This window comes from Daphnia pulicaria, chromosome 7 (genome assembly GCF_021234035.1).
Source record: "Daphnia pulicaria isolate SC F1-1A chromosome 7, SC_F0-13Bv2, whole genome shotgun sequence".
Lineage (NCBI taxonomy): Eukaryota > Metazoa > Arthropoda > Branchiopoda > Diplostraca > Daphniidae > Daphnia > Daphnia pulicaria.
Genome location: NC_060919.1, coordinates 9,663,149 through 9,690,571, shown reverse-complemented (window position 1 = coordinate 9,690,571; position 27,423 = coordinate 9,663,149). Strand labels below are relative to the sequence as shown.

At 45.5% G+C, this 27,423-nt stretch overlaps 1 protein-coding gene, 1 long non-coding RNA gene and 24 other non-coding genes across 26 annotated transcripts in view; 8 read left to right on the top strand and 18 right to left on the bottom strand.

Annotated features, from left to right (window-relative positions):
* The window catches only part of LOC124348710, a 4,457-nt gene extending 900 nt beyond the window's left edge, over positions 1 to 3,557 (bottom strand). Inside the window, exon 1 of the mRNA XM_046798985.1 lies at positions 37 to 3,557. Within this exon, the coding sequence (XP_046654941.1) occupies positions 37 to 3,557 (3,521 nt within the window). The remainder of the gene's footprint in view (positions 1 to 36) is intronic.
* A 536-nt stretch (positions 3,558 to 4,093) lies between these two features.
* Positions 4,094 to 6,709, bottom strand: LOC124348589. The gene is made up of 9 exons (XR_006920056.1): positions 6,627 to 6,709; positions 6,480 to 6,553; positions 6,113 to 6,190; positions 5,968 to 6,041; positions 5,598 to 5,675; positions 5,454 to 5,527; positions 5,075 to 5,148; positions 4,931 to 5,004; positions 4,094 to 4,169 (listed from the first exon to the last, which is right to left on the bottom strand). It is a non-coding gene; the product is annotated as an uncharacterized LOC124348589 (long non-coding RNA).
* Positions 6,710 to 14,984: 8,275 nt separating this feature from the next.
* Positions 14,985 to 15,056, bottom strand: Trnae-uuc. Its single transcript has one exon. It is a non-coding gene; the product is annotated as a tRNA-Glu (tRNA).
* A 17-nt stretch (positions 15,057 to 15,073) lies between these two features.
* Positions 15,074 to 15,146, bottom strand: Trnaf-gaa. Its single transcript has one exon. It is a non-coding gene; the product is annotated as a tRNA-Phe (tRNA).
* Positions 15,147 to 15,298: 152 nt separating this feature from the next.
* Trnap-agg lies at positions 15,299 to 15,370 on the top strand. The gene has a single exon. It is a non-coding gene; the product is annotated as a tRNA-Pro (tRNA).
* A 518-nt stretch (positions 15,371 to 15,888) lies between these two features.
* Positions 15,889 to 15,960, bottom strand: Trnae-uuc. The gene has a single exon. It is a non-coding gene; the product is annotated as a tRNA-Glu (tRNA).
* Positions 15,961 to 15,977: 17 nt separating this feature from the next.
* Positions 15,978 to 16,050, bottom strand: Trnaf-gaa. The gene has a single exon. It is a non-coding gene; the product is annotated as a tRNA-Phe (tRNA).
* A 152-nt stretch (positions 16,051 to 16,202) lies between these two features.
* Trnap-agg lies at positions 16,203 to 16,274 on the top strand. The gene has a single exon. It is a non-coding gene; the product is annotated as a tRNA-Pro (tRNA).
* Positions 16,275 to 16,792: 518 nt separating this feature from the next.
* Trnae-uuc lies at positions 16,793 to 16,864 on the bottom strand. Its single transcript has one exon. It is a non-coding gene; the product is annotated as a tRNA-Glu (tRNA).
* A 17-nt stretch (positions 16,865 to 16,881) lies between these two features.
* On the bottom strand, positions 16,882 to 16,954 carry Trnaf-gaa. The gene has a single exon. It is a non-coding gene; the product is annotated as a tRNA-Phe (tRNA).
* Positions 16,955 to 17,106: 152 nt separating this feature from the next.
* Positions 17,107 to 17,178, top strand: Trnap-agg. The gene has a single exon. It is a non-coding gene; the product is annotated as a tRNA-Pro (tRNA).
* Positions 17,179 to 17,696: 518 nt separating this feature from the next.
* On the bottom strand, positions 17,697 to 17,768 carry Trnae-uuc. Its single transcript has one exon. It is a non-coding gene; the product is annotated as a tRNA-Glu (tRNA).
* Positions 17,769 to 17,785: 17 nt separating this feature from the next.
* On the bottom strand, positions 17,786 to 17,858 carry Trnaf-gaa. The gene has a single exon. It is a non-coding gene; the product is annotated as a tRNA-Phe (tRNA).
* Positions 17,859 to 18,010: 152 nt separating this feature from the next.
* Positions 18,011 to 18,082, top strand: Trnap-agg. The gene has a single exon. It is a non-coding gene; the product is annotated as a tRNA-Pro (tRNA).
* A 518-nt stretch (positions 18,083 to 18,600) lies between these two features.
* Trnae-uuc lies at positions 18,601 to 18,672 on the bottom strand. The gene has a single exon. It is a non-coding gene; the product is annotated as a tRNA-Glu (tRNA).
* A 242-nt stretch (positions 18,673 to 18,914) lies between these two features.
* Positions 18,915 to 18,986, top strand: Trnap-agg. Its single transcript has one exon. It is a non-coding gene; the product is annotated as a tRNA-Pro (tRNA).
* Positions 18,987 to 24,407: 5,421 nt separating this feature from the next.
* Trnaf-gaa lies at positions 24,408 to 24,480 on the bottom strand. Its single transcript has one exon. It is a non-coding gene; the product is annotated as a tRNA-Phe (tRNA).
* A 152-nt stretch (positions 24,481 to 24,632) lies between these two features.
* Positions 24,633 to 24,704, top strand: Trnap-agg. The gene has a single exon. It is a non-coding gene; the product is annotated as a tRNA-Pro (tRNA).
* A 61-nt stretch (positions 24,705 to 24,765) lies between these two features.
* On the top strand, positions 24,766 to 24,838 carry Trnaa-agc. The gene has a single exon. It is a non-coding gene; the product is annotated as a tRNA-Ala (tRNA).
* A 384-nt stretch (positions 24,839 to 25,222) lies between these two features.
* Positions 25,223 to 25,294, bottom strand: Trnae-uuc. Its single transcript has one exon. It is a non-coding gene; the product is annotated as a tRNA-Glu (tRNA).
* Positions 25,295 to 25,311: 17 nt separating this feature from the next.
* Positions 25,312 to 25,384, bottom strand: Trnaf-gaa. Its single transcript has one exon. It is a non-coding gene; the product is annotated as a tRNA-Phe (tRNA).
* A 742-nt stretch (positions 25,385 to 26,126) lies between these two features.
* On the bottom strand, positions 26,127 to 26,198 carry Trnae-uuc. Its single transcript has one exon. It is a non-coding gene; the product is annotated as a tRNA-Glu (tRNA).
* A 17-nt stretch (positions 26,199 to 26,215) lies between these two features.
* Trnaf-gaa lies at positions 26,216 to 26,288 on the bottom strand. The gene has a single exon. It is a non-coding gene; the product is annotated as a tRNA-Phe (tRNA).
* A 152-nt stretch (positions 26,289 to 26,440) lies between these two features.
* On the top strand, positions 26,441 to 26,512 carry Trnap-agg. The gene has a single exon. It is a non-coding gene; the product is annotated as a tRNA-Pro (tRNA).
* A 512-nt stretch (positions 26,513 to 27,024) lies between these two features.
* Positions 27,025 to 27,096, bottom strand: Trnae-uuc. The gene has a single exon. It is a non-coding gene; the product is annotated as a tRNA-Glu (tRNA).
* A 17-nt stretch (positions 27,097 to 27,113) lies between these two features.
* Trnaf-gaa lies at positions 27,114 to 27,186 on the bottom strand. The gene has a single exon. It is a non-coding gene; the product is annotated as a tRNA-Phe (tRNA).
* Between the last annotated feature and the right edge of the window lie 237 nt (positions 27,187 to 27,423).

The following is a 27,423-nucleotide window of genomic DNA, read 5'->3' as shown; positions in this document are numbered from 1 at the left end:
TCAATGTTTCCGCTGTCATGGCCTTTGTACACGTACTTAAAGATGTATTTGACACTGGTGAGTGAAGCGCAGGATTCGAGGTTTATGTGACAGTCATATTTCAGCAGCAACCAAGGGTTATAAGGCACAACCCATCTGTTGTCTACTTCATAGACGACATTCCCTCTTTTCAACGGATGTTTAACTCCAGTGTCTCTTCTTCTATAAGTCGGATAGCCGTTGTCGTTGATGATGGTTCCTGCGATGAAATCTTTCGGAAACTTTTTGGTGCACCCTTCAACATCCATGCAAGGAGACTTTTTGTTGATGGCTCCACACGGGCCGTGGATCATGTGAGCCATAACAGCGGCGTAGAGTCTTGGATGGAGGGACTTGTCGGGAATTTCCGCACAAATGGTCTTGTCCATATCTTCTGGTGATAAAGGGGCATCTCTCTTATCGATCCAGATCAGCATGTGGCAATGAGGAAGACCGCGTTTTTGAAATTCGATGACTTCGATATGAGCTGTGGCGAAACCCAAAACTTGCTTTTTCTCGATGTCGTCGACCAACTCTTTTTTCTTCAAGTGGAAGACTCGTGCGACCATATCGGGACGATCAGAAGCTGTCTGATAGTTCGCAATATTTGCCGTAATTTCTCTCCACTTGGGATTGCAAGTAAACGTTAAAAAAAAAGTTGGTTTTCCAAATTTGGCAACAATTGCCATCGCGTCTTGATAATTTTGCTTCATGGCTCGAGGACTGCCAATGAAGGACGAAGGGAGAATGTAGATAGTGCCAACTTCCACATTTTCTCTTTCCGCTCGATTGTTGATGTAATCCATCAGACCGCAGTAGCGCTCAACATGCAGCTCTGTCTGGTGTTTTCTGAGCCAATCTATGCGATTCCCCTCGGTCTTGACGTAAGAATCGACAAAATATTGCTGAGTGAGGGCACCCCCGGACAAAACGATATTGAAATCACCGCGGATTGACATGATTGAACTGTAGAACTCGGCTTGCGTCACTCTTGAGCGTGGGCCTCTGTTCCTGTTTGGTTGTTGATCATCGTTCTCGTCTGCTTCGGCTGGTTCCGGTTCTACATTTCGCTCATTTTCAATCTCAGCATTGCCATCTGCTGCGGCGACTTCTTCACGAATTAACACTCTGGGGTTGGGCCACAGGGGATCAATCTGCTCCTCTTCATCCTCATCAACAATCATTGCCATTGCTGCTGCTTCATCTCTTTCCCTCCGACTGGTGGTGTTATAATTCATGTGAGCATGCCAACCATCTTCACCGTTGGGGAATAGCAGAGGATAACACATCGGATCACACATGGGCTTCTGTGTGTTAATCTGGATGAAACGTCGGCCTCTGACGGGAATATAGAGATGGCCACGAATATCTCTGTTGGATGGCGGAGCTCCATCAGAGCTTTTGAATACTACTGCTATCTCGTGGGCCGTCGGGCAGTTGTAGCGCCGCTGGTCGACATTTCTTCTATCACAAGTGATGATCATGCCGACAGTGTAGTGAGGAAGATTTGCGGCCTGCCGTTGAACGTATTCTTCTTCAAGAACTTGGCGCATCATCTTGTAAACCAAGGCGTACGGATTCTTCTCTCGAAGCATAGCGTCCAATTCTTCCATCAATATTCTACAACAACCCGACATTGCCTGGATATTTGCCCTATAATCAGTGGCCTGCGCCGAGTCCAAAAAATACAGATCTGCATATCTGGGATTTGGTGTTGGACCAAGCGGAGTGATTTGATGGTAAATCTGGCCATGAATTCGATAGCAGTAGGGGCCTCGGTTTGGTGGTGGAGATTGGTTTGCTCCAAGCGAAGCAAAAGCGTGAGCACTGTTGTAGTTTCGAATTTGCTTCATGAATTGCTTGGACTTTGGATGCTGATTTTGCAAGAGACTGGCCAAGGGTTGCGGACATGGCTTTGGTGGTGGAATAATCACTTTTCCCTTTCCGCAGCATCGCTGGAATTTTTGATCTTTTGGCATCTCTTTTTCAAAGTGTTTGGCGTCACACTCAGCACAAATCTTGGTCAAATCTCCAATGTCAAGCAAATGAACCCGATCCTCTACAACAATGTCTTTGCAAGCTATCCGATGCGTTCGCCGATTTCCGGCACGGTTGCGATCAAGGTGCATCTCACGAAGAAAAGCTTCGTGGTCTGCGGTTTCAACGGGAACAATTTCGGCGTGTTGAAGCGCATTTCTTGCTCGCAGTTCTTCCTCTTCTCGCTCTCGTTCAAATTGATGTTCTCGCTGTAGCTCTGTTCGCAACCTATCCTCTTCACGCCTATCAGCTGTTTCTTCCTCATTTTCAGTCGCTCTATAATCAGTCATGACTTCTGTGTGCTGCTCACGTCGTTCTGCAGCTTCCTGCTCAGTTTCGTTGAGGAGATTTACTTCGTGAAAAAATCTATCAGCCATAGCACGCTCCAATCTTTCTTCTCCTGTTGCTCTGCAACGTACAGCTTCCTGGCGTAATGACTTATCGCCAAGTCGAGCAAGCCTCTCTGCTTCAAGTTCCTTATCCCGTAGAGATTTCTGTCGTAGTGCCTGTGCCCGCTGTCTTGCCCATTTATCTGCTTCGGATTCTTCTTTCCGCAAAGAATTTTGACGCAAGGCCTGCTCACAAAGTCTAGAAGATCTCTCTGCTTCAGATTCCTCGTTCCGCAGAGATTTTTGCCTCAATGCCTGATCTTGAAGTCTTGCTGATCTCTCTGCTTCCGATTCATCTCTCCGCAGATATTTCTTCCGCAATGCCTGGGCTTGCAACCTAGCTCGTTGTTCTTCAGCAGTTTCGGTGTCGTCAGCAGCTCTCTTTCTTGCCTGATGTTGTTGTCTTGCTGGACGCTCTGCCACAGCATCATTAGCAAGAACAACTCTTGGGCGATCACATGCAGGTCTCTGATTCATCGCTCGTAGAATAATTGCTGCTTCTTGTTGACGAAGAGCAGCTTGCCGCTCTGCCTCGGCTTGCAATCGAGCTCGAATTTGTTCATCTTGACGAAGATCTGCTTGCCGCTCCGCCTCGGGTAACAGTCGCGCACGATTTTCTTCTTCTTGACGAAGAACTGCTTGCCGCTCCGCCTCGGCTAACAGTCGCGCACGATTTTCTTCTTCTTGACGAAAAACTGCTTGCCGCTCCGCCTCGGCTAACAGTCGAGCACGATTTTCTTCTTCCGCTTGTTCCTGTCGAAGGAGTTGCTGACGGATTCGCTGATCATGCAGTCTAGCTTCATGTTCAACCTGAGTCTCGTTAGCACGGGCGACTCTCTTCCGCTCAGCATCTAACCTCTGCCTCAACGCTCTCTCGTCAGGTGCCTCTGCCTGACGCTCTTCCCTAGCCTTTTTCGCATTCAAATTTTTTGCAACCTGAACTTCTTCGGGATTGAGCCGACGTCGCTTCTCTTCACGAGCGATCTTGGCCCTTTCCCTATTAGCCGCCAATCGCACTTCCTTAGCCTCCGGGTCTTCGTTACTTCTTTTTTCCCTAGCCTTCCTATTCTTCTCATCTTTTTCCTCTCGAGTTAATTCGCGACGCGGTGGCATTTTCAAATCAGCAAAATAACCCCTAATTTATCAAAAAAATTCGCTTCTATCAGTGGAGGGCTTTTTTGGAGGGCTTTTGGAGGGCTTTACACCGCAAAAATTTCAAAAAGCTTAAAATCAAACACAAATTCGAACGTAAGCCGTCGACACAACCGGTGCTCAATATCCCAGTGGTACAGCCCGGTTAAGGTTCACATCTGATAAACAAATACGCATCGCAGGTTAGCTCCTCTCCGGTTGTCGACTGTTCGTTTTACAATGACTGACCCCCAAAAATGTCAACAATTATGCAATTATTTTCATTTGCGCTCAACTTGATGCTGACTTGATCGGGATTTTTATCGCAATTGTGACTGTTAAAAGCCAAAATGCTAACCTTTATACCAAGACCAGCACAAATTGGCTGAAAACCGTCGGACACCACAACTAATAAGTCTTTAGCAGGCTAATAAAAACATGCTACGGACTTTAAATTGTTGGAATTCGGAAAGTACTTTACTTGAGCAATGAGTGTCCTGATGCCGTAGGAAGTTAGAAGTAAGCTGGAAGACATCTCGGAGCGGAAGTGAATGGCAACTTGAAGATCTGGTCACAAATTCGATGCATTACAGGCTATTTAATGCAAAATAAAAGCTTTTATCAGTAAAAAATTGCAAACATCTTATCCAAGTTCAGTAACTGACGCGCACATTTTTTATTGGTTTATATTTTTTATTAAGTTTATTTTATGATACCAGACTTGAACCATCAACCTGTGCGTTTGAAATCGAACACACTAACCACAACGCCACGTTTCGATACAAAAATGTAGTAAATCGACGACAAAATCACCGTTACCTGGCGATTTCTGGTTTCTTTTTTTTTTTTTAAGGAAGTACATGATAAACAATTGCCAACTTAATCAAAGTTCAACAGAATAACGAAATTCTTCACAAAGACCCAAAACGAATTTGATTGGAAGTAGATTCGAACATTTGACCACTGGATTAGGAACCGAAGGTGATAACCACTACACCATGTTTGGGTACAAATTGGTCGGCGATTCGACGACAAAAAAATAGTAACCTAGAGCTACTGAATTGAACTCTGTCTCTTTTGTTGAGCATTGGACACAGTCAAAAACATAGCAAACCACTAACATAAATTTCAATTATCGACCAACATTCTTTCTAAATTAAAACACACCGCCCGAGAGTTGAACACAGAGCCTCTGTTGATCGAGATTACCGTGCTAGAACGTTAACCATTACACCAACTTAGAATAATTTTTGGCAAAAAAGTTCTAAAGTTATCAACTACCAATTTTATAGCAGGTAATAAAACGTGCTATAAACATGTTCTAATGGAAAAAAGGTACAATAAAAACAATTTACCTGACAATTAAAGTCCTGATGCCGGTCGTTGGCTGGAAGCGAGAAACGGAGTAACTTCGACGGAACACTACAGGCTGGTGAATGAAAATATTTGTGAAAGCTAATTGTTTTCATTAAAATAAATGGAATCGACAAAAAGTGTACCTGACAATTAAATTCCTGATGCCAGTCGTAGGTCGAAAGTGAGGAAGGCACTCAATTCGATTGTAAACTACAGGCTGAAAAACAAATTGCAAAATACATACACGTATAAGAATTCGAGTGTTCAAAATTAATACAAAACATAATTCACATGGTCGTAATTGCTAACACGTGCAACAATTTTTCACCATCAATAATTTATGTGCTGTCATCGAGAACCGAACCATTAATCGTAGTGTTTGAAATCCAATACGCTAACCACTACACCAAGAGCGGGTGAAAAGTGGAAGAAAGTCGTCGAAGAGAATCACTTATGAGTTCGTAGCAAAGATTCATGCCATGGGCTTGTTCAAATGGATAAAAGAGAACTGAAAAATCTTACCTGACTATGATAATCCTGAGGCCAGTCATGGGCTCGAAGAAGGAAATGCAGTCCTTTCGATAATACACTACAGGCTAATGAAGGTAAAATATAATTTAATCCTACTGTTTTTAATTGCAATGAAATAAACGGTAATGTTTGTACCTGACAATTAAATTCCTGATGCCAGTCATGGGCCGCAAGTGAGGAAGGCAGGCACTCACCTCGATTGTACACTACAGGCTGAAAATTAAAATGCAAAATCCATACACGTATAAGAACTCGAGTGTTCAAAAACAATTCAAATGGTCGTGATTGGTAGCACATACAACAATTTTCACCATCGTTAAATTATGTGCTGTCATCGAGAACCGAACCATTAACCCCAGTGATTGAAATCCAACACGCTAACCACTATACCAAGAGCGGATGAATATTGGAAGAAAATCGTCGAAGACAATCACTTATGAGTTCGTGGCAAAGATTCATACCATGGGCTTGTTCGAATGGATAAAAGTGAACTGAAAAATCTTACCTGACTATGATAATCCTGATGCCAGTCATGGGCTCGAAGAAGGGAATGCAGTCCTTTCGATAATACACTACAGGCTAATGAATGTTAAAATATAATTTAATCCTACTGTTTTTAATTGGAATGAAATAAACTGCAATGTTTGTACCTGACAATTAAATTCCTGATGCCAGTCATGGGCCGCAAGTGAGGAAGGCAGGCACTAACCTCGATTGTACACTACAGGCTGAAAATTAAAATGCAAATTACATACACGTATAAGAACTCGAGTGTTCAAAAACAATTCAAAGGGTCGCGTTTGGTAACTACAACAATTTTCACCATCGTTAATTTAGGTACTGTTATCAAGAACCGAACCATTAACCCCAGTGTTTGAAATCCAACACGCTAACCACTACACCGAGAGCGGATAATTATTAGAAGAAAATCGTCGAAGACAATGACTTATGAGTTCGTAGCAAAGATTCAAACCATGGGCTTGTTCAAATGGATAAAAGTGAACTGAAAAATCTTACCTGACTATGATAATCCTGATGCCAGTCATGGGCTCGAAGAAGGGAATGCAGTCCTTTCGATAGTACACTACAAACTGGTGAATTAAACAAATATTTTCATCATCTTTTTTTTGTAATTGAAATGAAATAAAATAGCAATACTTGTACCTGGCTATGAAAATCCAGATGCCAGTCGCAGGCTTGAAGTAGAAACACAGTCACTGTGATTATATACACAACAGGCCGAGAAATCTAGAATGCAAAACATGAAACAGTTGAATTTGTTGCAATTGAGATAAATGTAATCTATATAAGTCACCTGGCAATTAAGTTTATTGCTTTATTTGGCTGAAAGTTTGAAAAGAGTCGATGAAGTCACCAATTCGTCAAACTTTTTGTCTTGTTACATGTAAGTCAAAACATAAGTCAATCACAAATATTTACGTTTGACAAATGATGAAAGAATTGTATATTTACACTGTATCTATTTGATACACCAGTTTGACTTACCCAATTTGTCTCGAATTTACACAGTTTGGAGTATGAAATCAATCGCAATCGAGAAATCAAAATCGAAGAAATCAATTACTCGAGACAAAATTTGACGTGTCAGTTGTTGTAAACAACAATGATTACCATCGTCTGCTCGATGAGCAACGTGACTCGATATAATATCGATATAATCCTAATTTCTAAATTAATTCGTGTTAACATTAAATAAAGTTGACTTTGACCGGGATCGAACCTCGGACCTCTCGCATGGTAACAGTAGACGCTAACCAATACACCATTATAGAGATGAAGCTCAACGTAGAGAATGGATGTAAAAATATGTCGTAGGGAATGGGATCTAACAATATGTCTAAGAGATCCGGTGCGTCACGTCGCGCTCACCTGTGCGTCATGAGCGACGTGACGCGAGACGCAGATATCTTTGAAAGAACTTGTCAATAAGATCAAAGCCAAATATTAATTGGTGGTCAAGTGGTTAGCAAGTTAGCTTCCCATGCGTGAGTACTCGGGTTCAAATCCTGATAGCCACTAATTTCTTAATTGAAAAACTTGAACATTGCAAATTAATAATTCATAACAGCGAAATGACCCGGGAACGAACTTCGGTCCTCTCTCTTCGTAGTCGAGAACGCTATCAATAGACCATTATAGAGATTGAATCAGTATAGGGAATTGGATGTAAAAATATATCTTAAAGACACGGTGCGTCACGTCGCGCTCACCAGTGCGTCATGAGCAACGTGACGCGAGACGCAGGTATGTTTGAAAGAACTTGTCAATAAGATCGAAGAAAAAATATCAATTGGTGGTCAAGTGGTTAGCTAGTTCGCTTACCATCCGTGAATACTCGGGTTCAAATCCCGATTGGCACTCCAATTTCTAAATTGATCATTGATCATTGCAAATTAATTATCCTTAACACATCCTGGGATCGAACCTCGGACCTCCCACATGTTAGCCTAGCACGCTAACCAATACACTATAAGAGAGATAAATTTTACAGAGGGAATTGGATGTAAAAATATGTCTTACAGATACGGTGCGTAACGTCGCGCTCACCTGTGTGAGGCAAGATCTACGCGACGTGTGTAACGCGAGACGCCAAAATGTTTGAAACTACTCTTAAATGAGCTCATTGATTAATATGAATTGGTGGTCAAGTGGTTAGCGAGTTCGCTTACCATGCGTGAGTTTTCAGGTTCAAATCCAGATAGACACCAATTACTAAATTGAAAAAATTGTACATTGTAAATTAACAATTCATAACTGCTCCTTGACCCGGGATCGAACCTCGGACCTCTCGCATGTTAGCCAAGCACGCTAACCAATACACTATTAGGAGATGATGTAAATAGAGGAAATGTGATGTAAAAATACGTCTTAGACACACGGTGCGTCGCGTCGCGCTCACCTGTGCGTCATCAGCGACTTGACGCGAGACGCAGACATGTTTGAAACAACTTGTCAATAAGATAAAAGGTAAAACATGAAATAGTGATCAAGTGGTTAGCAAGTTCGCTGACCATGCGTGAGTGTTCGGGTTCAAATCCCGATAAACACTCCAATTTCTGCAAATAAAACGTTGCAAATTAATAAATATAAACAGCGCCTTGATCCGGCATCGAACCTCAACCCTCTCGCATGTTAGCCGAGCACGCTAACCAATACACCAAGAGAGATATGGATTTCTAAGTAAGTAACGGGATCTAGAAATATGTCGTAGAGATAAGGTGCGTCGCGTCGCGCTCACCTGTGTGTCATTCGCAACGCGAGATGCAGAGATGTTTGAAACCACACTTCAATGAAATCATCCTTGAATATCAATTGGTGGGCAAGTGGTTAGCGAGTTCGCTTACCATGCGTGAGTTTTCAGGTTCAAATCCCGATAGACACCAATTTCTAAATTGAAAATTGAAGTTTACAAATTAACAATTCATAACAATGCCTTGTACCGGGATCGAACCTCGGACCTCTCGCATGGTAGCAGTGCACGCTAACCAATACACCATTAGAAAGATGGAATTCTATAGAGGAAATTGGATGTAAAAATACATGTCCAAGACAAACGGCGCGCGCCGCGCACGAAACACTGGAAGCGCAACAACAACACCAACCATCTGTCCAAATTCCAACTCGATATGAATATCAGTTCTGATAGTGTAGTGGTTAGAGTGTGTGCGACAATGCCATCCCAATCGGATGTGCGGCGGAAGCACCTCTCCGACCATGGTTCAAACCCCAAGTAGTACACTCGAATCTAATAGAGGACATCGACATACAACCGATGGAAAAAAAACCCTACCCGACTACTAACAAATTCTACCCCCCTCTCCCCCCCTCTCCCCCCTCTCCCCCCCCCTGTCCCAAAAAAAAAAAAAAAAAAAAAACACAAACGGTTCGAGCCCGTGTGTGTGTGGCGAGAAAGGCGCGCGCAAACGGACAAACGGTGAGGAAAGTTGACGTGTATATCGCCTCGCTTAGTAGTCAATTCGAAAAAACTTTCGCCACTGGTTGCGGCTCGCCGATACAGACAAACGACTCTGGACCTCGGTTGGGACAAACAAACAAACAAACAAACACACCGAATCACAGACAACCCAAGGTCACCTACCCACGCCCGCGGTTTATAGAGTAGTAGACTAGTATACCTAGGCCCGTCCAAGGACGGCGAACCAGGCGGCTAGACATAATCACCTAAGCGCACACTACACATGGAGCAAAACGCTTCTCGTATAATCCCACTGGCCAATTCCTTACTGTCCGGGACTTATTTTTTTCATCTATTTATGGACTTTTACATCTTCCACCGTGAGCCAGTCGGTCTTTTGGGTTTTTTTTGTGGACTTGTTTTTTTTCGTTGCAACCAAGTATCGGTGGAATTTAGGAAATTTTTGGGACTTGTATTTTTCAGAGTTTGGTTGAATTGGATTTGACAATTTCCTCGGATTTCTTCACCGCGAGCTCTCGCGCCCACGGGGGTGCCACTTCGGGGGCCCCACGCTCAAGGGCTCGAGTCGCGGTGAGGGTATCCTCGGTTTTTTGTTCCTTGTACACGTTTGGTCCGTCAAACTTCCTACTCTTATCTCCCCCTCCTTCTTCCTATCTTTCCTCATCCTCCCCTCCCACTTTCTCCCCTCCCACTTTCTCCCCTCCTACTCCCCACTCTCATCCTCCCCCTCTCTATCTCCCCACCCCTCACCATCCCCTCCTTGCACACTCCTCCCTCATGTAACCCTTCCCCTTAGACTCACATGTATCTCGTACTTATCTCGATGAGGGCTTGAACAACGGGCCGTTGTATCCTGGATCCAGAGCTCTAACCACTGAGCTGTTGAGTTGTATTATCAGTTAAACAGGGGGAAAAGTCATCAGCCACTTAAGTTAATTCGGATTTGCTCTAAATACCAATAAATATTAATCGCACGACGTAATTCTTTGGCCCGTAAGTATTTGCTCCTGTATTTTACTGAAACTTACAAAACTCAGCTTCGCATATAAAATTCGAATAACCACTTGAGAGGTAAAAGTAAAATATATGATTGGTGGTGTATTGGTTAGAGTGTTCGCATAGCATAATAATGTCTTTAGGTTCAATACTCATAAATTGTGAAAATAAAAATTGACAAAGTGTTTGAAATAATTTACTTGGCTTTCAATCTGAATACCTCATAATTTCCTTTTTCCTTCTATACATTCCACGTTGCCGGTTTGAACAAAAGCCCATCGTATCTTGAGTCCTGTTCTCTAACCACATAGCTATTGAGAGGTATTGGTGTATTTTCTTGGGAGGAAGTCATCGACATATATGAGGCAACATTGATAGTCAACAGTTGCATTTGCAATAAATTGGTAGAATAATTCATCACCCGACGTTAGCGAATTAGTTGCTATGTTTCACCCAACGTGTTCTGTAGGACACTTAAAATTTCCAGCCAGTTTTTAACAGTTTAAAAGAATTAATTTCCTGCCCGTGGACAAATCATTTGCCAGTTAAACCAATGTCATTGAATCTCCGATACCTTGTGTTTGACCCGAAAAAATCCCTCGAATTCCTTCACCACGAGCTCTCGCGGCCGCGGGGGTGCCCCTTCGGGGGCCCCACCCCCGCGGGCTCGAGTCGCGGTGAAGGTATCCTCGGTTTTTGGTACCTTGAAAACGTTTCGCCCGTCGAACTCAGTTACGCATTTACCAGTTAAACCACTGCCATTAGATATCTCATATATCCACTCATGACCTAGCGTATTCTGAAGGAATTTTAAAATTTCCTGCCCGTTAAGCGTGAGCCTGCGCTTAAATTTCCTGCCCGTGGACAAATCATTTGCCAGTTAAACCATTTTCATTGAATGTCTGATACCTTATGTTTGACCCGAAAAATTCCCTCGAATTCCTTCACCACGAGCTCTCGCGGCCGCGGGGGTGCCCCTTCGAGGGCCCCACCCCCGCGGGCTCGAGTCGCGGTGAAGGTATCCTCGGTTTTTGGTACCTTGAAAACGTTTCGCCCGTCGAACTCAGTTACGCATTTACCAGTTAAACCACTGCCATTAGATATCTCATATATCCACTCATGACCTAGCGTTTTCTGAAGGAATTTTAAAATTTCATGCCCGTTAAGCGTGAGCCTGCGCTTAAATTTCCTGCCCGTGGACAAATCATTTGCCAGTTTAACCAATGTCATTGAATCTCCGATACCTTGTGTTTGACCCGAAAAATTCCCTCGAATTCCTTCACCACGAGCTCTCGCGGCCGCGGGGGTGCCCCTTCGGGGGCCCCACCCCCGCGGGCTCGAGTCGCGGTGAAGGTATCCTCGGTTTTTTGTACCTTGAACACGTTTCGCCCGTCGAACGCATTCTCACTTTTTTACAACTATTCTTTGTAGCTACTTGTTAAGCGTGAGCCAAATCAGGAAAGTTAATCATCCCACTTGACTTTTAGCCCGTCGTGATTGACTTTTGTTGAATTATTTTCATCCCTTCGTGAGAAAATAAGGGTGAATTCTTTTCAGCCCGTCGTGAGCGGAATAGGGTGAATAATTTTAACTTCGGCGTGAGCAACGTAGGGTGAATTATTTTCAGCCCGTCGTGAGCAAAATAGATTGAATTATTTTCAGCCCGTCGTGAGCGAAATAGAGTGAATTCTTTTCAGCCCGTCGTGAGCAACTTAGGGTGAATTCTTTTCAGCCCGACGTGAGCGAAAAATAGTGAATAATTTTCAACTCGGCATGAGCAACCACTATACGGTGACCACTCTTCAATGAGATCAACATTTAATTTAAATTGGTGGCGAAGTGGTTAGTGAGTTCGCTTACCATGCGTGAGTACTCGGGTTCAAATCCCGATCGACCCTCCCATTTCTAAATTAAAAATTGAACATTGCAAATTAATAATCAATATTAAAGCATTTGCCCGGGATCAAACCTTGGACCTCTCACGTATTAGCCGAGTACGCTAACCAATACACTATTAGACAGATGGAAATTAATAGAGGGAATTGGATTTAAAAATATGTCGTACAGATACGGTGCGTCACGTCGCGCTCACCTGTGTGAGGCAAGAGCTACGCGACGTGTGTAACGCGAGACGCCAAAATAATTGAAACTACTCTTAAATGAGCTCAGTGATGAATATCAATTGATGGTCAAGTGGTTAGCAAGTTCGCTTACCATGCGTGAGTATTCGGGTTCAAATCCCGATAGACCCTAATTTCTAAATTGAAATTTACAAATAAACAATTCATAACAATGCCTTGACCGGGGATCGAACCTCGGACCTGTCGCTTCGTAGCCATGAACGCTAACGAATATACCATAAGAGATATGGAAATTAATAGAGGAAATTAGATGTAAAAATATGTCGTTGAGACACGGTGCATTGCTTCGCGCTCACCTGTGCGTCATCAGCAACTTGACGCAAGACGCAGATATGTTTGAAATAACTTGTCAATAAGATCAAAAGAAAAACATCATTTGGTGGTCAAGTGGTTAGCGAGTTCGCTTACCTTGCGTGAGTTTTCAGGTTCAAATCCCGAAAGACACCCATTTATAAATTGAAAAAATTGAACATTGTAAATTAATAACAAATAAATGCGCCTGGACTCTGGATCGAACCTCGGACCTATCGCTTCGTAGCCGGGTATGCTATCCAATATACCATTAGAGAGATTGAGTCCATAAAGGGAATTGGATCTATAAATATGTCTTAGAGACACGGTGCATCGCGTCGCGATCACCTGTGCGTCATGAGCGACGTGACGCGAGACGCAGATATGTTTGAAACAACTTGTCAGTAAGATCAAAGAAAAAACATTAATTGGTGGTCAAGTGGTTAGCAAGTTCGCTTACCATGCGTGAGTATTCGGGTTCAAATCCCGATAGACACACCAATTTCTGCAAATTGAACATTGCAAATTAATAAATAATAACAGCGCCTGGATCAGGGATCGAACCTCAGACCTCTCGCATGGTAGCCGAGTACGCTAACCAATACACCAAGAGAGATAAGGATTTCAAAGTAAGTAACGGGATATATAAATATGTCGTAGAGATATGGTGCGTCGCGTCACGCTCACCTGTTTGTCATTCGCAACGCGAGATGCAGAGATGTTTGAAACCAAACTTCAATGAAATCATCCTTGAATATCAATTGGTGGGCAAGTGGTTAGTAAGTTCGCTTACCATGCGTGAGTTTTCAGGTTCAAATCCCGATAGACACCAATTTCTAAATTGAAAATTGAAGTTTACAAATTAACAATTCATAACAATGCCTTGTACCGGGATCGAACCTCGGACCTCTCGCATGGTAGCAGTGCACGCTAACCAATACACCATTAGAAAGATGGAATACTATGGAGGAAATTGGATGTAAAAATACATGTCCAAGACAAACGGCGCGCGCCGCGCACGAAACACTGGAAGCGCAACAACAACAACAACCATCTGTCCAAATTCCAACTCGATATGAATATCAGTTCTGATAGTGTAGTGGTTAGAGTGTGTGCGACAATGCCATCCCAATCGGATGTGCGGCGGAAGCACCTCTCCGACCATGGTTCAAACCCCAAGTAGTACACTGGAATCTAATAGAGGACATCGACAAATAACCGATGGAAAAAAAAAAAAACCTACCCGACTACTAACAAATTCTACCCCCCTCTCCCCCCCCCTGTCCCAAAAAAAAAAAAAAAAAAAAAAAAAAAAAAAAAAAACGCACACGGTTCGAGCCCGTGTGTGTGTGTGTGGCGGGAAGGGCGCGCGCAAACGGACAAACGATAGCTGACGTGTGTGTGTGTATCGCCTCGCTTACTCAATTCGAAACTTTCGCCACTGGTTGCGTCTCGCCGCTACAGACAAACAACAAACGGACAAACAAACAAACAAACAAACACACCGAATCACAGACACGCCAAGGTCACTTAGACACGCCCGCGGTTTATAGAGCAGTAGACGGTTTATAGAGCAGTAGAAGAAAGAAAAGAAAGAAGAAGCAGTAGAAGAAAGAAGTAGAAGATAGAAAGAGCAGTAGAAGAAAAGATTATAGAGCAGTAGAAGAAAGAAGAAAGAAGAAGAAGATAGAAGAAGAAGAAGAAAGAAAGAGCAGTAGAAGAAAGTACGGGGATCGATACCCTGCATCTCCAGTACCACATGTTTTGCCTAGCATTGCACAATTGCAGACTCTTTACGCCTCATAATGATCAGATGTGACCGTTTTTGCCTGGGACATTACGGGAAATCATCGATACCGACGCTTTGATCTTTTCCAATAATGCAATCTTTTTCGAAATACTGATTTTGACTCTCCCAAATACTACTAGATGGCAGGTACGAAAACTGCCACGCCGTCTGTTGCCTTCCACCCTACCGGGACCAACTCCAGAGGAACTTCCGCACCCCACACGGACCAACATCAAATTGGGATTATCTTTGCTGATTTCCAACTTGTTACTGTAACACCGGAAATATCCGCAAATAAACGAAAAGAATTGAAACAATAGAATTCCTGAATAAAACGTATCTCTCCGTTCCCATACCGGGAATCGAACCCGAGCCTCCTGGGTGAAAGCCAGGTATCCTAGCCACTAGACCATATGGGATTTTGAACGAAGATTCCTGCCGAAACCCGGGATCGAACCAGGGACCTTTAGATCTTCAGTCTAACGCTCTCCCAACTGAGCTATTTCGGCACATTCAAAATGTAAATCAAACAAGAATAGTCCGGGTAACGGCCAATCTTTTTCGTCACAGCTACAAAGTGAACCCAATCGCATAACTCAAAAGACAAGCAATTCACTTTAGACATAGACGCTCGAAACACATTTTGACACTCTTTGAACACGGCTCATTGGTCTAGTCGTATGATTCTCGCTTAGGGTGCGAGAGGTCCCGGGTTCGATTCCCGGATGAGCCCTAGAAGATCCATTCTGATTTTATTATTGTTGTCTATAATCACTTCAAGTGTTGCATTTCATGGGGATGTAGCTCAGATGGTAGAGCGCTCGCTTAGCATGCGAGAAGTACGGGGATCGATACCCTGCATCTCCAGTACCACATGTTTTGCCTAGCATTGCACAATTGCAGACTCTTTACGCCTCATAATGATCAGATGTGACCGTTTTTGCCTGGGACATTACGGGAAATCATCGATACCGACGCTTTGATCTTTTCCAATAATGCAATCTTTTTCGAAATACTGATTTTGACTCTCCCAAATACTACTAGATGGCAGGTACGAAAACTGCCACGCCGTCTGTTGCCTTCCACCCTACCGGGACCAACTCCAGAGGAACTTCCGCACCCCACACGGACCAACATCAAATTGGGATTATCTTTGCTGATTTCCAACTTGTTACTGTAACACCGGAAATATCCGCAAATAAACGAAAAGAATTGAAACAATAGAATTCCTGAATAAAACGTATCTCTCCGTTCCCATACCGGGAATCGAACCCGAGCCTCCTGGGTGAAAGCCAGGTATCCTAGCCACTAGACCATATGGGATTTTGAACGAAGATTCCTGCCGAAACCCGGGATCGAACCAGGGACCTTTAGATCTTCAGTCTAACGCTCTCCCAACTGAGCTATTTCGGCACATTCAAAATGTAAATCAAACAAGAATAGTCCGGGTGACGGCCAATCTTTTTCGTCACAGCTACAAAGTGAACCCAATCGCATAACTCAAAAGACAAGCAATTCACTTTAGACATAGACGCTCGAAACACATTTTGACACTCTTTGAACACGGCTCATTGGTCTAGTCGTATGATTCTCGCTTAGGGTGCGAGAGGTCCCGGGTTCGATTCCCGGATGAGCCCTAGAAGATCCATTCTGATTTTATTATTGTTGTCTATAATCACTTCAAGTGTTGCATTTCATGGGGATGTAGCTCAGATGGTAGAGCGCTCGCTTAGCATGCGAGAAGTACGGGGATCGATACCCTGCATCTCCAGTACCACATGTTTTGCCTAGCATTGCACAATTGCAGACTCTTTACGCCTCATAATGATCAGATGTGACCGTTTTTGCCTGGGACATTACGGGAAATCATCGATACCGACGCTTTGATCTTTTCCAATAATGCAATCTTTTTCGAAATACTGATTTTGACTCTCCCAAATACTACTAGATGGCAGGTACGAAAACTGCCACGCCGTCTGTTGCCTTCCACCCTACCGGGACCAACTCCAGAGGAACTTCCGCACCCCACACGGACCAACATCAAATTGGGATTATCTTTGCTGATTTCCAACTTGTTACTGTAACACCGGAAATATCCGCAAATAAACGAAAAGAATTGAAACAATAGAATTCCTGAATAAAACGTATCTCTCCGTTCCCATACCGGGAATCGAACCCGAGCCTCCTGGGTGAAAGCCAGGTATCCTAGCCACTAGACCATATGGGATTTTGAACGAAGATTCCTGCCGAAACCCGGGATCGAACCAGGGACCTTTAGATCTTCAGTCTAACGCTCTCCCAACTGAGCTATTTCGGCACATTCAAAATGTAAATCAAACAAGAATAGTCCGGGTGACGGCCAATCTTTTTCGTCACAGCTACAAAGTGAACCCAATCGCATAACTCAAAAGACAAGCAATTCACTTTAGACATAGACGCTCGAAACACATTTTGACACTCTTTGAACACGGCTCATTGGTCTAGTCGTATGATTCTCGCTTAGGGTGCGAGAGGTCCCGGGTTCGATTCCCGGATGAGCCCTAGAAGATCCATTCTGATTTTATTATTGTTGTCTATAATCACTTCAAGTGTTGCATTTCATGGGGATGTAGCTCAGATGGTAGAGCGCTCGCTTAGCATGCGAGAAGTACGGGGATCGATACCCTGCATCTCCAGTACCACATGTTTTGCCTAGCATTGCACAATTGCAGACTCTTTACGCCTCATAATGATCAGATGTGACCGTTTTTGCCTGGGACATTACGGGAAATCATCGATACCGACGCTTTGATCTTTTCCAATAATGCAATCTTTTTCGAAATACTGATTTTGACTCTCCCAAATACTACTAGATGGCAGGTACGAAAACTGCCACGCCGTCTGTTGCCTTCCACCCTACCGGGACCAACTCCAGAGGAACTTCCGCACCCCACACGGACCAACATCAAATTGGGATTATCTTTGCTGATTTCCAACTTGTTACTGTAACACCGGAAATATCCGCAAATAAACGAAAAGAATTGAAACAATAGAATTCCTGAATAAAACGTATCTCTCCGTTCCCATACCGGGAATCGAACCCGAGCCTCCTGGGTGAAAGCCAGGTATCCTAGCCACTAGACCATATGGGATTTTGAACGAAGATTCCTGCCGAAACCCGGGATCGAACCAGGGACCTTTAGATCTTCAGTCTAACGCTCTCCCAACTGAGCTATTTCGGCACATTCAAAATGTAAATCAAACAAGAATAGTCCGGGTGACGGCCAATCTTTTTCGTCACAGCTACAAAGTGAACCCAATCGCATAACTCAAAAGACAAGCAATTCACTTTAGACATAGACGCTCGAAACACATTTTGACACTCTTTGAACACGGCTCATTGGTCTAGTCGTATGATTCTCGCTTAGGGTGCGAGAGGTCCCGGGTTCGATTCCCGGATGAGCCCTAGAAGATCCATTCTGATTTTATTATTGTTGTCTATAATCACTTCAAGTGTTGCATTTCATGGGGATGTAGCTCAGATGGTAGAGCGCTCGCTTAGCATGCGAGAAGTACGGGGATCGATACCCTGCATCTCCAGTACCACATGTTTTGCCTAGCATTGCACAATTGCAGACTCTTTACGCCTCATAATGATCAGATGTGACCGTTTTTGCCTGGGACATTACGGGAAATCATCGATACCGACGCTTTGATCTTTTCCAATAATGCAATCTTTTTCGAAATACTGATTTTGACTCTCCCAAATACTACTAGATGGCAGGTACGAAAACTGCCACGCCGTCTGTTGCCTTCCACCCTACCGGGACCAACTCCAGAGGAACTTCCGCACCCCACACGGACCAACATCAAATTGGGATTATCTTTGCTGATTTCCAACTTGTTACTGTAACACCGGAAATATCCGCAAATAAACGAAAAGAATTGAAACAATAGAATTCCTGAATAAAACGTATCTCTCCGTTCCCATACCGGGAATCGAACCCGAGCCTCCTGGGTGAAAGCCAGGTATCCTAGCCACTAGACCATATGGGATTTTGAACGAAGATTCCTGCCGAAACCCGTGATCGAACCAGGGACCTTTAGATCTTCAGTCTAACGCTCTCCCAACTGAGCTATTTTGGCACATTCAAAATGTAAATCAAACAAGAATAGTCCGGGTGACGGCCAATCTTTTTCGTCAAAGCTACAAAGTGAACCCAATCGCATAACTCAAAAGACAAGCAATTCACTTTAGACATAGACGCTCGAAACACATTTTGACACTCTTTGAACACGGCTCATTGGTCTAGTCGTATGATTCTCGCTTAGGGTGCGAGAGGTCCCGGGTTCGATTCCCGGATGAGCCCTAGAAGATCCATTCTGATTTTATTATTGTTGTCTATAATCACTTCAAGTGTTGCATTTCATGGGGATGTAGCTCAGATGGTAGAGCGCTCGCTTAGCATGCGAGAAGTACGGGGATCGATACCCTGCATCTCCAGTACCACATGTTTTGCCTAGCATTGCACAATTGCAGACTCTTTACGCCTCATAATGATCAGATGTGACCGTTTTTGCCTGGGACATTACGGGAAATCATCGATACCGACGCTTTGATCTTTTCCAATAATGCAATCTTTTTCGAAATACTGATTTTGACTCTCCCAAATACTACTAGATGGCAGGTACGAAAACTGCCACGCCGTCTGTTGCCTTCCACCCTACCGGGACCAACTCCAGAGGAACTTCCGCACCCCACACGGACCAACATCAAATTGGGATTATCTTTGCTGATTTCCAACTTGTTACTGTAACACCGGAAATATCCGCAAATAAACGAAAAGAATTGAAACAATAGAATTCCTGAATAAAACGTATCTCTCCGTTCCCATACCGGGAATTTTTTTTTGATTTAGGAACGTTTCTGTATTTCGGAGACTGATTAAACTAGACAATTAACTGACACAGTGGATCAACAAACAAAGGGACAATACACGTTATGACTATACGGGGTTATCACAGGGTGGGTGTAAAAGAGGCAAGGCCTTCCTGAGAGGGCAGGGGGGGTACAAATAAATTAAGAGCATGACGAATGGTTCGGAATAGAGACTGTTAATGGGAAAACTGTTGACCGGGGAAGGAGGATTTCCATTTGTGCTGTATTTCGGCGATGGTAAGTAAACGGCGACGCTGGCGAGTCCTCCAAGAGAGGTCAACAAAGACCGCTACCAATAAACGGGCGGGGGAACGATACGGCAGTTGTCCGACATCTCCTCTGATCCAAGACGAAAGATTACCGACGCAGCCAAGGGACTGGAGAGTTGACTGGAGCCAGGCCGTTAGTTCTTGGCGGACGGGGCAGCCGATCATCAGATGTTCCGCCGTTTCGTCCTCCAGGTGGCATCGGTCACAGATCGGGTCCACTCTTGGGTCAATGTTATGGCAGCGGTCTCGCGTGAAAAGTAGCCGGTGGTTGAAGAGAAACTGCGACTCGCGGATGGGCGGTGGGAGGAAACGGGCAGAGCGCCAAATCGCCTCCCAGTCCAGCAGCGGCTGGGCGCGCTCCATATGCCCTGGGACGAATTCCGGTGTGAGAAGTAGAGAATAAATCTTTCAATGGGTCAGAGGAGACGGTGGGGAGAGTCCGTTGCCGAAGAGCGCTTTAAGACTCCGAAGGGCGGTTTCGATGTGCGCCGGACGCTGGAAGAAGGACATCGGCGCCGGTGTGTCGGTGAAACAGTGTAGGAAGGCTCGCGTTGGGAAGGCGAGCCAGTACCGAAGGAGAAAACGGCCGCAGGTGTCAGGACCTAGCACGGTGGCTGCGATGGGCCGGAGAAACAGAGCCTGTAGGAAGAGGTCCGTGTGTAGCATAGCTAGACCGCCGGCTGTGGTTGGCCGGAAAATGGCGCCGGGTTGAGGCCGCTCCAGTCGCCCGGCCCACAGGAATTTCGTAGTGGCGCTGTGGAGTTTGACAGCAGACGACGGCGGGCAAGGTAGGACTTGGCCGATAAATACAACTCTAGAGTAGGCGTCGGTCTTGAGGAAGTGAACCCGTTGGTGCAGGGAAAAGCAGCGGCCAACATGGGTTCGGAGAATCCCCTGCAGGTGGCCTAAGGCCGCATCCCAAATCCGGTTGGTCGTTTCTTGGATGGAATGGGAAAACGAGATACCGAGGAGGGTAAGCGTTGGGTCCGATGTTAGCCAAGGCACCGGCCATGTTGTGCGCTGCGCCCATCCTCCGAGGCCAAGGGCTTTTGACTTAACAGTATTAAGTCGAGCGTTTGTCCATTGGCAGAAATCGTGTAGAATTTGAACACCGTGGCGGATATCGCCATCCGAGTCGGCAAATATGGCGACGTCATCGACAAACGCCCGTGTAACCAACTTCCGGTTGAACATGGTAATCCCCGTTAGTTCATGGCGCAGCCGGCAGAGGAGCGGCTCCAGAAAAAGCACATAGAGGTGGATCGATAACGGGCAACCCTGTCTCAGAGAGGCGCTGCATGACACGGTTCCAGCCACCGTTTGACCGTTGAGAATGGCCATCCGGGCTCCAGCGTAGAGGGATTGGATCCATTTGATAAAGAATTCCGGGTATCCAAAGGCGTGCAATATCCGCCAAAGTGTTTCTCTCGGAACCAGATCATACGCCTTGGCAAAGTCAACGCCAATGACGACGCCGGGCACTGCTTTTGTCGATAAGCTGGAGTTGCAAGGGCCGTGTCGCTCCTCTATGAAGGCAATGACGTCTCGATAGAGCGACAAGTTATCGCTGATTTTTCTGCCAGGTACTCCGCCACACTGAGAGGGTCCGACGACGTCGGGCAGTGTCTTTTTGAGGCGGTGAGCGATTGTCCCGGCCATTAATTTGTAATCACAATTCAATAGCGCTATGGGCCGATAATCAGACACCGTGGTGGGACAGTCAGATTTCGGCACTAGACGTATCAATCCCATAGCTTGGGATTCTGTCACGCGACCTTGACGTAAGACGGCTTCAAACATTTCGAGAAAGATGGGCCCGATATCGGCCCAGAACTGTTGATAGAAGTCGTAGGGCAGCCCGTCCTCACCAGGGCTGCCATTCAGTGGCATTTTAGAAAGAGTGGAAGCCACCTCCGCTAGTTCGACAGGGCGTGAAAGTTCAGATGAGAAAACCACTTTCTGGATTCCACCAAGGAAGGAGGTCTCCATGGCAGCGTCTCCACTAGGCTCCTGACTGAAAACTTGACGGAAGCTGTCGGTAAGGATCTGGTTGATCCGCCCGTCGTCGACAATCAATTCACCGTTGCCGCCGGACAAGGAGCTGATCATGGAAAGACGTCCACGGGTTGTTTCCTTCCGGACATGGTAGAGCGACGGGGAGTCCGTATCGGTGACTGAGGTGCAACGGGAGCGAATTTTCGCACCCTGGAGAAGTCGAACATTCCAATTACGCGCCTCCTCCCGGAGAGCTTGATAGTCGGGCCAGGAAAGTTCACGGCCCGGTTGGGTCATCTCGGAAAGGCAGTTCTGGTAGAAGCGGCCCATCTCTCGGCCCAGGCGCGCTCGACGACGGCAGTAACTTTGGGCTATTCTTTTCACCCCTGGTTTGAAAATACTGTCCCACCATTCGGAGACATTAGTACGGCGGAGGGGGAGAGCTGACACGGTGGCAAGGAAATTACGGAAGAGGCTACCGAATGCGTCTTCCGACACTATCGATACGTTCAACTTCCAAATGCAGGACTTAGGGCGTTCTTCTTTGCTCGTTTCAGACAGCAGGGAGCAGTGGGCGAGGATGGCAGAGTGATCCGTGACGTAGGTGGAATCTAATCGAATATCAGTGACAGAATTTTTGATGGAGCGGGAGCAGTAGATCCGGTCAATCCTCGCGGATCCGCCTTGATGGGTAAAGGTGTGGCCTAAATCTCGTGGCCGCAGGGCCTTCCACATATCAACCAGTTCCAGGCTGGCCACCAGGGCCACCAAGGCGTGATCAACTGGGGTAGAAGGCTTCGTCCCAGCCAATCTGATGCGATCTTGAGGGCCATCAACTGCATTGAAATCCCCGACCAAGATAAGTGGCCGTTTGATGGAGGATAGGAAGGCCGGAACTATGACGCGAAAAAAAACACTGCGCTCGTCACGGAAGACTCTCCCGGACGGGGCGTAAAGGGAAACAAAAGAGACATTATTAAATTGAACAGATATGAGGCGGCCGTCTGGGTCACACACAGAATGATGAACAGCAATATGTTTTGCAACCAATATTGCCGTTCCCGCTTTATTCGGCCCAGGAGCGGCGAAAAGCTGGAAATGATTTTCCAGAATGGGGCAGGAGGCGAAGGCGACTTCTTGTAGACCGACTACGTCGAATTTCTGTGTTAAGCAATAATTTAGGAGAAGGATAAGGCGTTCTTCCGAGCTGATTCTTGCAATATTAATTGTAGCAATCTTCATGATTATTCTTGATTGAGTTTAATTTTCTTTGTTCGCGTACGTTTCCTCCTGGTCTGTCCTTGCGGGTCACGATCAGGTCCGGAGTCGTTCGACTCTGAGGTTGGGTCTTCTGCGGTCGATAATGTGTCGATATGGGAGATTTGGCTGGTGACACCTTCACTGGATGTGTCTACCGATATGGCCAGGGCATCACGTGGCGTGGCCTCTTGAGTTTCTGGCACGACGGATGGGTTGACCGACGGCATCGGCGTTGACTCATTTTCGGGCGTCTCTGGAACCAAACATGAGTTCTCGGCTTCCCAGCACGGCCGTGATTTGTTACGACTCGTGACTGTTTGCCACTGGGCAGCTTCTGACGACAATAGCGGGGGGTAGTTTGTGGTCGTTAGTTTTGGCGCTTCCTTGGTCGTTGGGGCTTTGGCCGCTTGGACCTTGGCAGCTCCCTTGGTAGACGCCACTCCTTTGCCGGTAGGTGTAGGGACTGTTGGCGAGTTTTTCGTCAACTTCTGAGGACAGGCCGTTGCCATATGGCCCGTTTGATTACATTCTCTGCATGTTATGGGCTGATTTGAGTAGCGCACATAAATTTTGTAGTCCCCTACTTGGAGGTAAGAGGGAATGGCAGCATTCAAGGTCATCCGCACCGTTACTTGGCCTGTGAGGCAGGGGATCATGCCAGCTGTTGCACCCGCGTACCGATCTTGCCGTAGATCAAGCACGGTACCAAATTCCCGCAGACGAACTTTGAGGACCTCCATATTGGCGTTGGGCGGATAGTCGGAAATCCGCACAAATTTTTCGTCCACGTTGGGGTCTTTGATGAGTACCTGTATCGGGCGACCTTCAAGGAGATGCTGATGAGGGCCGCCATGTTTGTCCAGAATTGCCGTAACATCTGCAGACTTGAGCAGGGTGACTCGCACGACCTGATCACCCACTAGAAGAACTGGTGCGATCGCCAAGATTTGTGATGCTTGGAGGCCGAGACCAGTCACAAAACGGTGCACTGTTAATAACTGCAGACGGGGCTGCGGGTTACCAAACCCAATTTCAAAGGTGTCCTCATACCTCATGGCGAAGCAGAGCCTCAAGCCGGGAGGAGGGGGGGGCAATAAAGTCACGGACTAATAAGCCCAATAAAACCCAAAACGAACAAAAAACACTTCCTAGTAATTTAATAAATACTCTCTAGGCACGATGCACTTGAAAAGTCCCTATAAAACACTGATGCAGGCAGATTCACCATGCGGTCGGGGGGAGCTCGCGAAAACACGTCCACCGAGCCTCTTGGGTGAAAGCCAGGTATCCTAGCCACTAGACCATATGGGATTTGAAACGAAGATTCCTGCCGAAACCCGGGATCGAACCAGGGACCTTTAGATCTTCAGTCTAACGCTCTCCCAACTGAGCTATTTCGGCACATTCAAAATGTAAATCAAACAAGAATAGTCCGGGTGACGGCCAATCTTTTTCGTCACAGCTACAAAGTGAACCCAATCGCATAACTCAAAAGACAAGCAATTCACTTTAGACATAGACGCTCGAAACACATTTTGACACTCTTTGAACACGGCTCATTGGTCTAGTCGTATGATTCTCGCTTAGGGTGCGAGAGGTCCCGGGTTCGATTCCCGGATGAGCCCTAGAAGATCCATTCTGATTTTATTATTGTTGTCTATAATCACTTCAAGTGTTGCATTTCATGGGGATGTAGCTCAGATGGTAGAGCGCTCGCCTAGCATGCGAGAAGTACGGGGATCGATACCCTGCATCTCCAGTACCACATGTTTTGCCTAGCATTGCACAATTGCAGACTCTTTACGCCTCATAATGATCAGATGTGACCGTTTTTGCCTGGGACATTACGGGAAATCATCGATACCGACGCTTTGATCTTTTCCAATAATGCAATCTTTTTCGAAATACTGATTTTGACTCTCCCAAATACTACTAGATGGCAGGTACGAAAACTGCCACGCCGTCTGTTGCCTTCCACCCTACCGGGACCAACTCCAGAGGAACTTCCGCACCCCACACGGACCAACATCAAATTGGGATTATCTTTGCTGATTTCCAACTTGTTACTGTAACACCGGAAATATCCGCAAATAAACGAAAAGAATTGAAACAATAGAATTCCTGAATAAAACGTATCTCTCCGTTCCCATACCGGGAATCGAACCCGAGCCTCCTGGGTGAAAGCCAGGTATCCTAGCCACTAGACCATATGGGATTTTGAACGAAGATTCCTGCCGAAACCCGGGATCGAACCAGGGACCTTTAGATCTTCAGTCTAACGCTCTCCCAACTGAGCTATTTCGGCACATTCAAAATGTAAATCAAACAAGAATAGTCCGGTAGACGGCCAAGCTTTTTCGTCACAGCTACAAAGTGAACCCAATCGCATAACTCAAAAGACAAGCAATTCACTTTAGACATAGACGCTCGAAACACATTTTGACACTCTTTGAACACGGCTCATTGGTCTAGTCGTATGATTCTCGCTTAGGGTGCGAGAGGTCCCGGGTTCGATACCCGGATGAGCCCTAGAAGATCCATTCTGATTTTATTATTGTTGTCTATAATCACTTCAAGTGTTGCATTTCATGGGGATGTAGCTCAGATGGTAGAGCGCTCGCTTAGCATGCGAGAAGTACGGGGATCGATACCCTGCATCTCCAGTACCACATGTTTTGCCTAGCATTGCACAATTGCAGACTCTTTACGCCTCATAATGATCAGATGTGACCGTTTTTGCCTGGGACATTACGGGAAATCATCGATACCGACGCTTTGATCTTTTCCAATAATGCAATATTTTTCGAAATACTGATTTTGACTCTCCCAAATACTACTAGATGGCAGGTACGAAAACTGCCACGCCGTCTGTTGCCTTCCACCCTACCGGGACCAACTCCAGAGGAACTTCCGCACCCCACACGGACCAACATCAAATTGGGATTATCTTTGCTGATTTCCAACTTGTTACTGTAACACCGGAAATATCCGCAAATAAACGAAAAGAATTGAAACAATAGAATTCCTGAATAAAACGTATCTCTCCGTTCCCATACCGGGAATCGAACCCGAGCCTCCTGGGTGAAAGCCAGGTATCCTAGCCACTAGACCATATGGGATTTTGAACGAAGATTCCTGCCGAAACCCGGGATCGAACCAGGGACCTTTAGATCTTCAGTCTAACGCTCTCCCAACTGAGCTATTTCGGCACATTCAAAATGTAAATCAAACAAGAATAGTCCGGGTGACGGCCAATCTTTTTCGTCACAGCTACAAAGTGAACCCAATCGCATAACTCAAAAGACAAGCAATTCACTTTAGACATAGACGCTTGAAACACATTTTGACACTCTTTGAACACGGCTCATTGGTCTAGTCGTATGATTCTCGCTTAGGGTGCGAGAGGTCCCGGGTTCGATTCCCGGATGAGCCCTAGAAGATCCATTCTGATTTTATTATTGTTGTCTATAATCACTTCAAGTGTTGCATTTCATGGGGATGTAGCTCAGATGGTAGAGCGCTCGCTTAGCATGCGAGAAGTACGGGGATCAATAATCTCCAGTACCACATATTTTGCCTAGCATTGCACAATTGCAGACTCTTTACGCCTCATAATGATCAGATGTGACCGTTTTTGCCTGGGACATTACGGGAAATCATCGATACCGACGCTTTGATCTTTTCCAATAATGTAATCTTTTTCGAAATACTGATTTTGACTCTCCCAAATACTACTAGATGGCAGGTACGAAAACTGCCACGCCGTCTGTTGCCTTCCACCCTACCGGGACCAACTCCAGAGGAACTTCCGCACCCCACACGGACCAACATCAAATTGGGATTATCTTTGCTGATTTCCAACTTGTTACTGTAACACCGGAAATATCCGCAAATAAACGAAAAGAATTGAAACAATAGAATTCCTGAATAAAACGTATCTCTCCGTTCCCATACCGGGAATCGAACCCGAGCCTCCTGGGTGAAAGCCAGGTATCCTAGCCACTAGACCATATGGGATTTTGAACGAAGATTCCTGCCGAAACCCGGGATCGAACCAGGGACCTTTAGATCTTCAGTCTAACGCTCTCCCAACTGAGCTATTTCGGCACATTCAAAATGTAAATCAAACAAGAATAGTTCGGGTGACGGCCAATCTTTTTCGTCACAGCTACAAAGTGAACCCAATCGCATAACTCAAAAGACAAGCAATTCACTTTGGACATAGACGCTCGAAACACATTTTGACACTCTTTGAACACGGCTCATTGGTCTAGTCGTTTGATTCTCGCTTAGGGTGCGAGAGGTCCCGGGTTCGATTCCCGGATGAGCCCTAGAAGATCCATT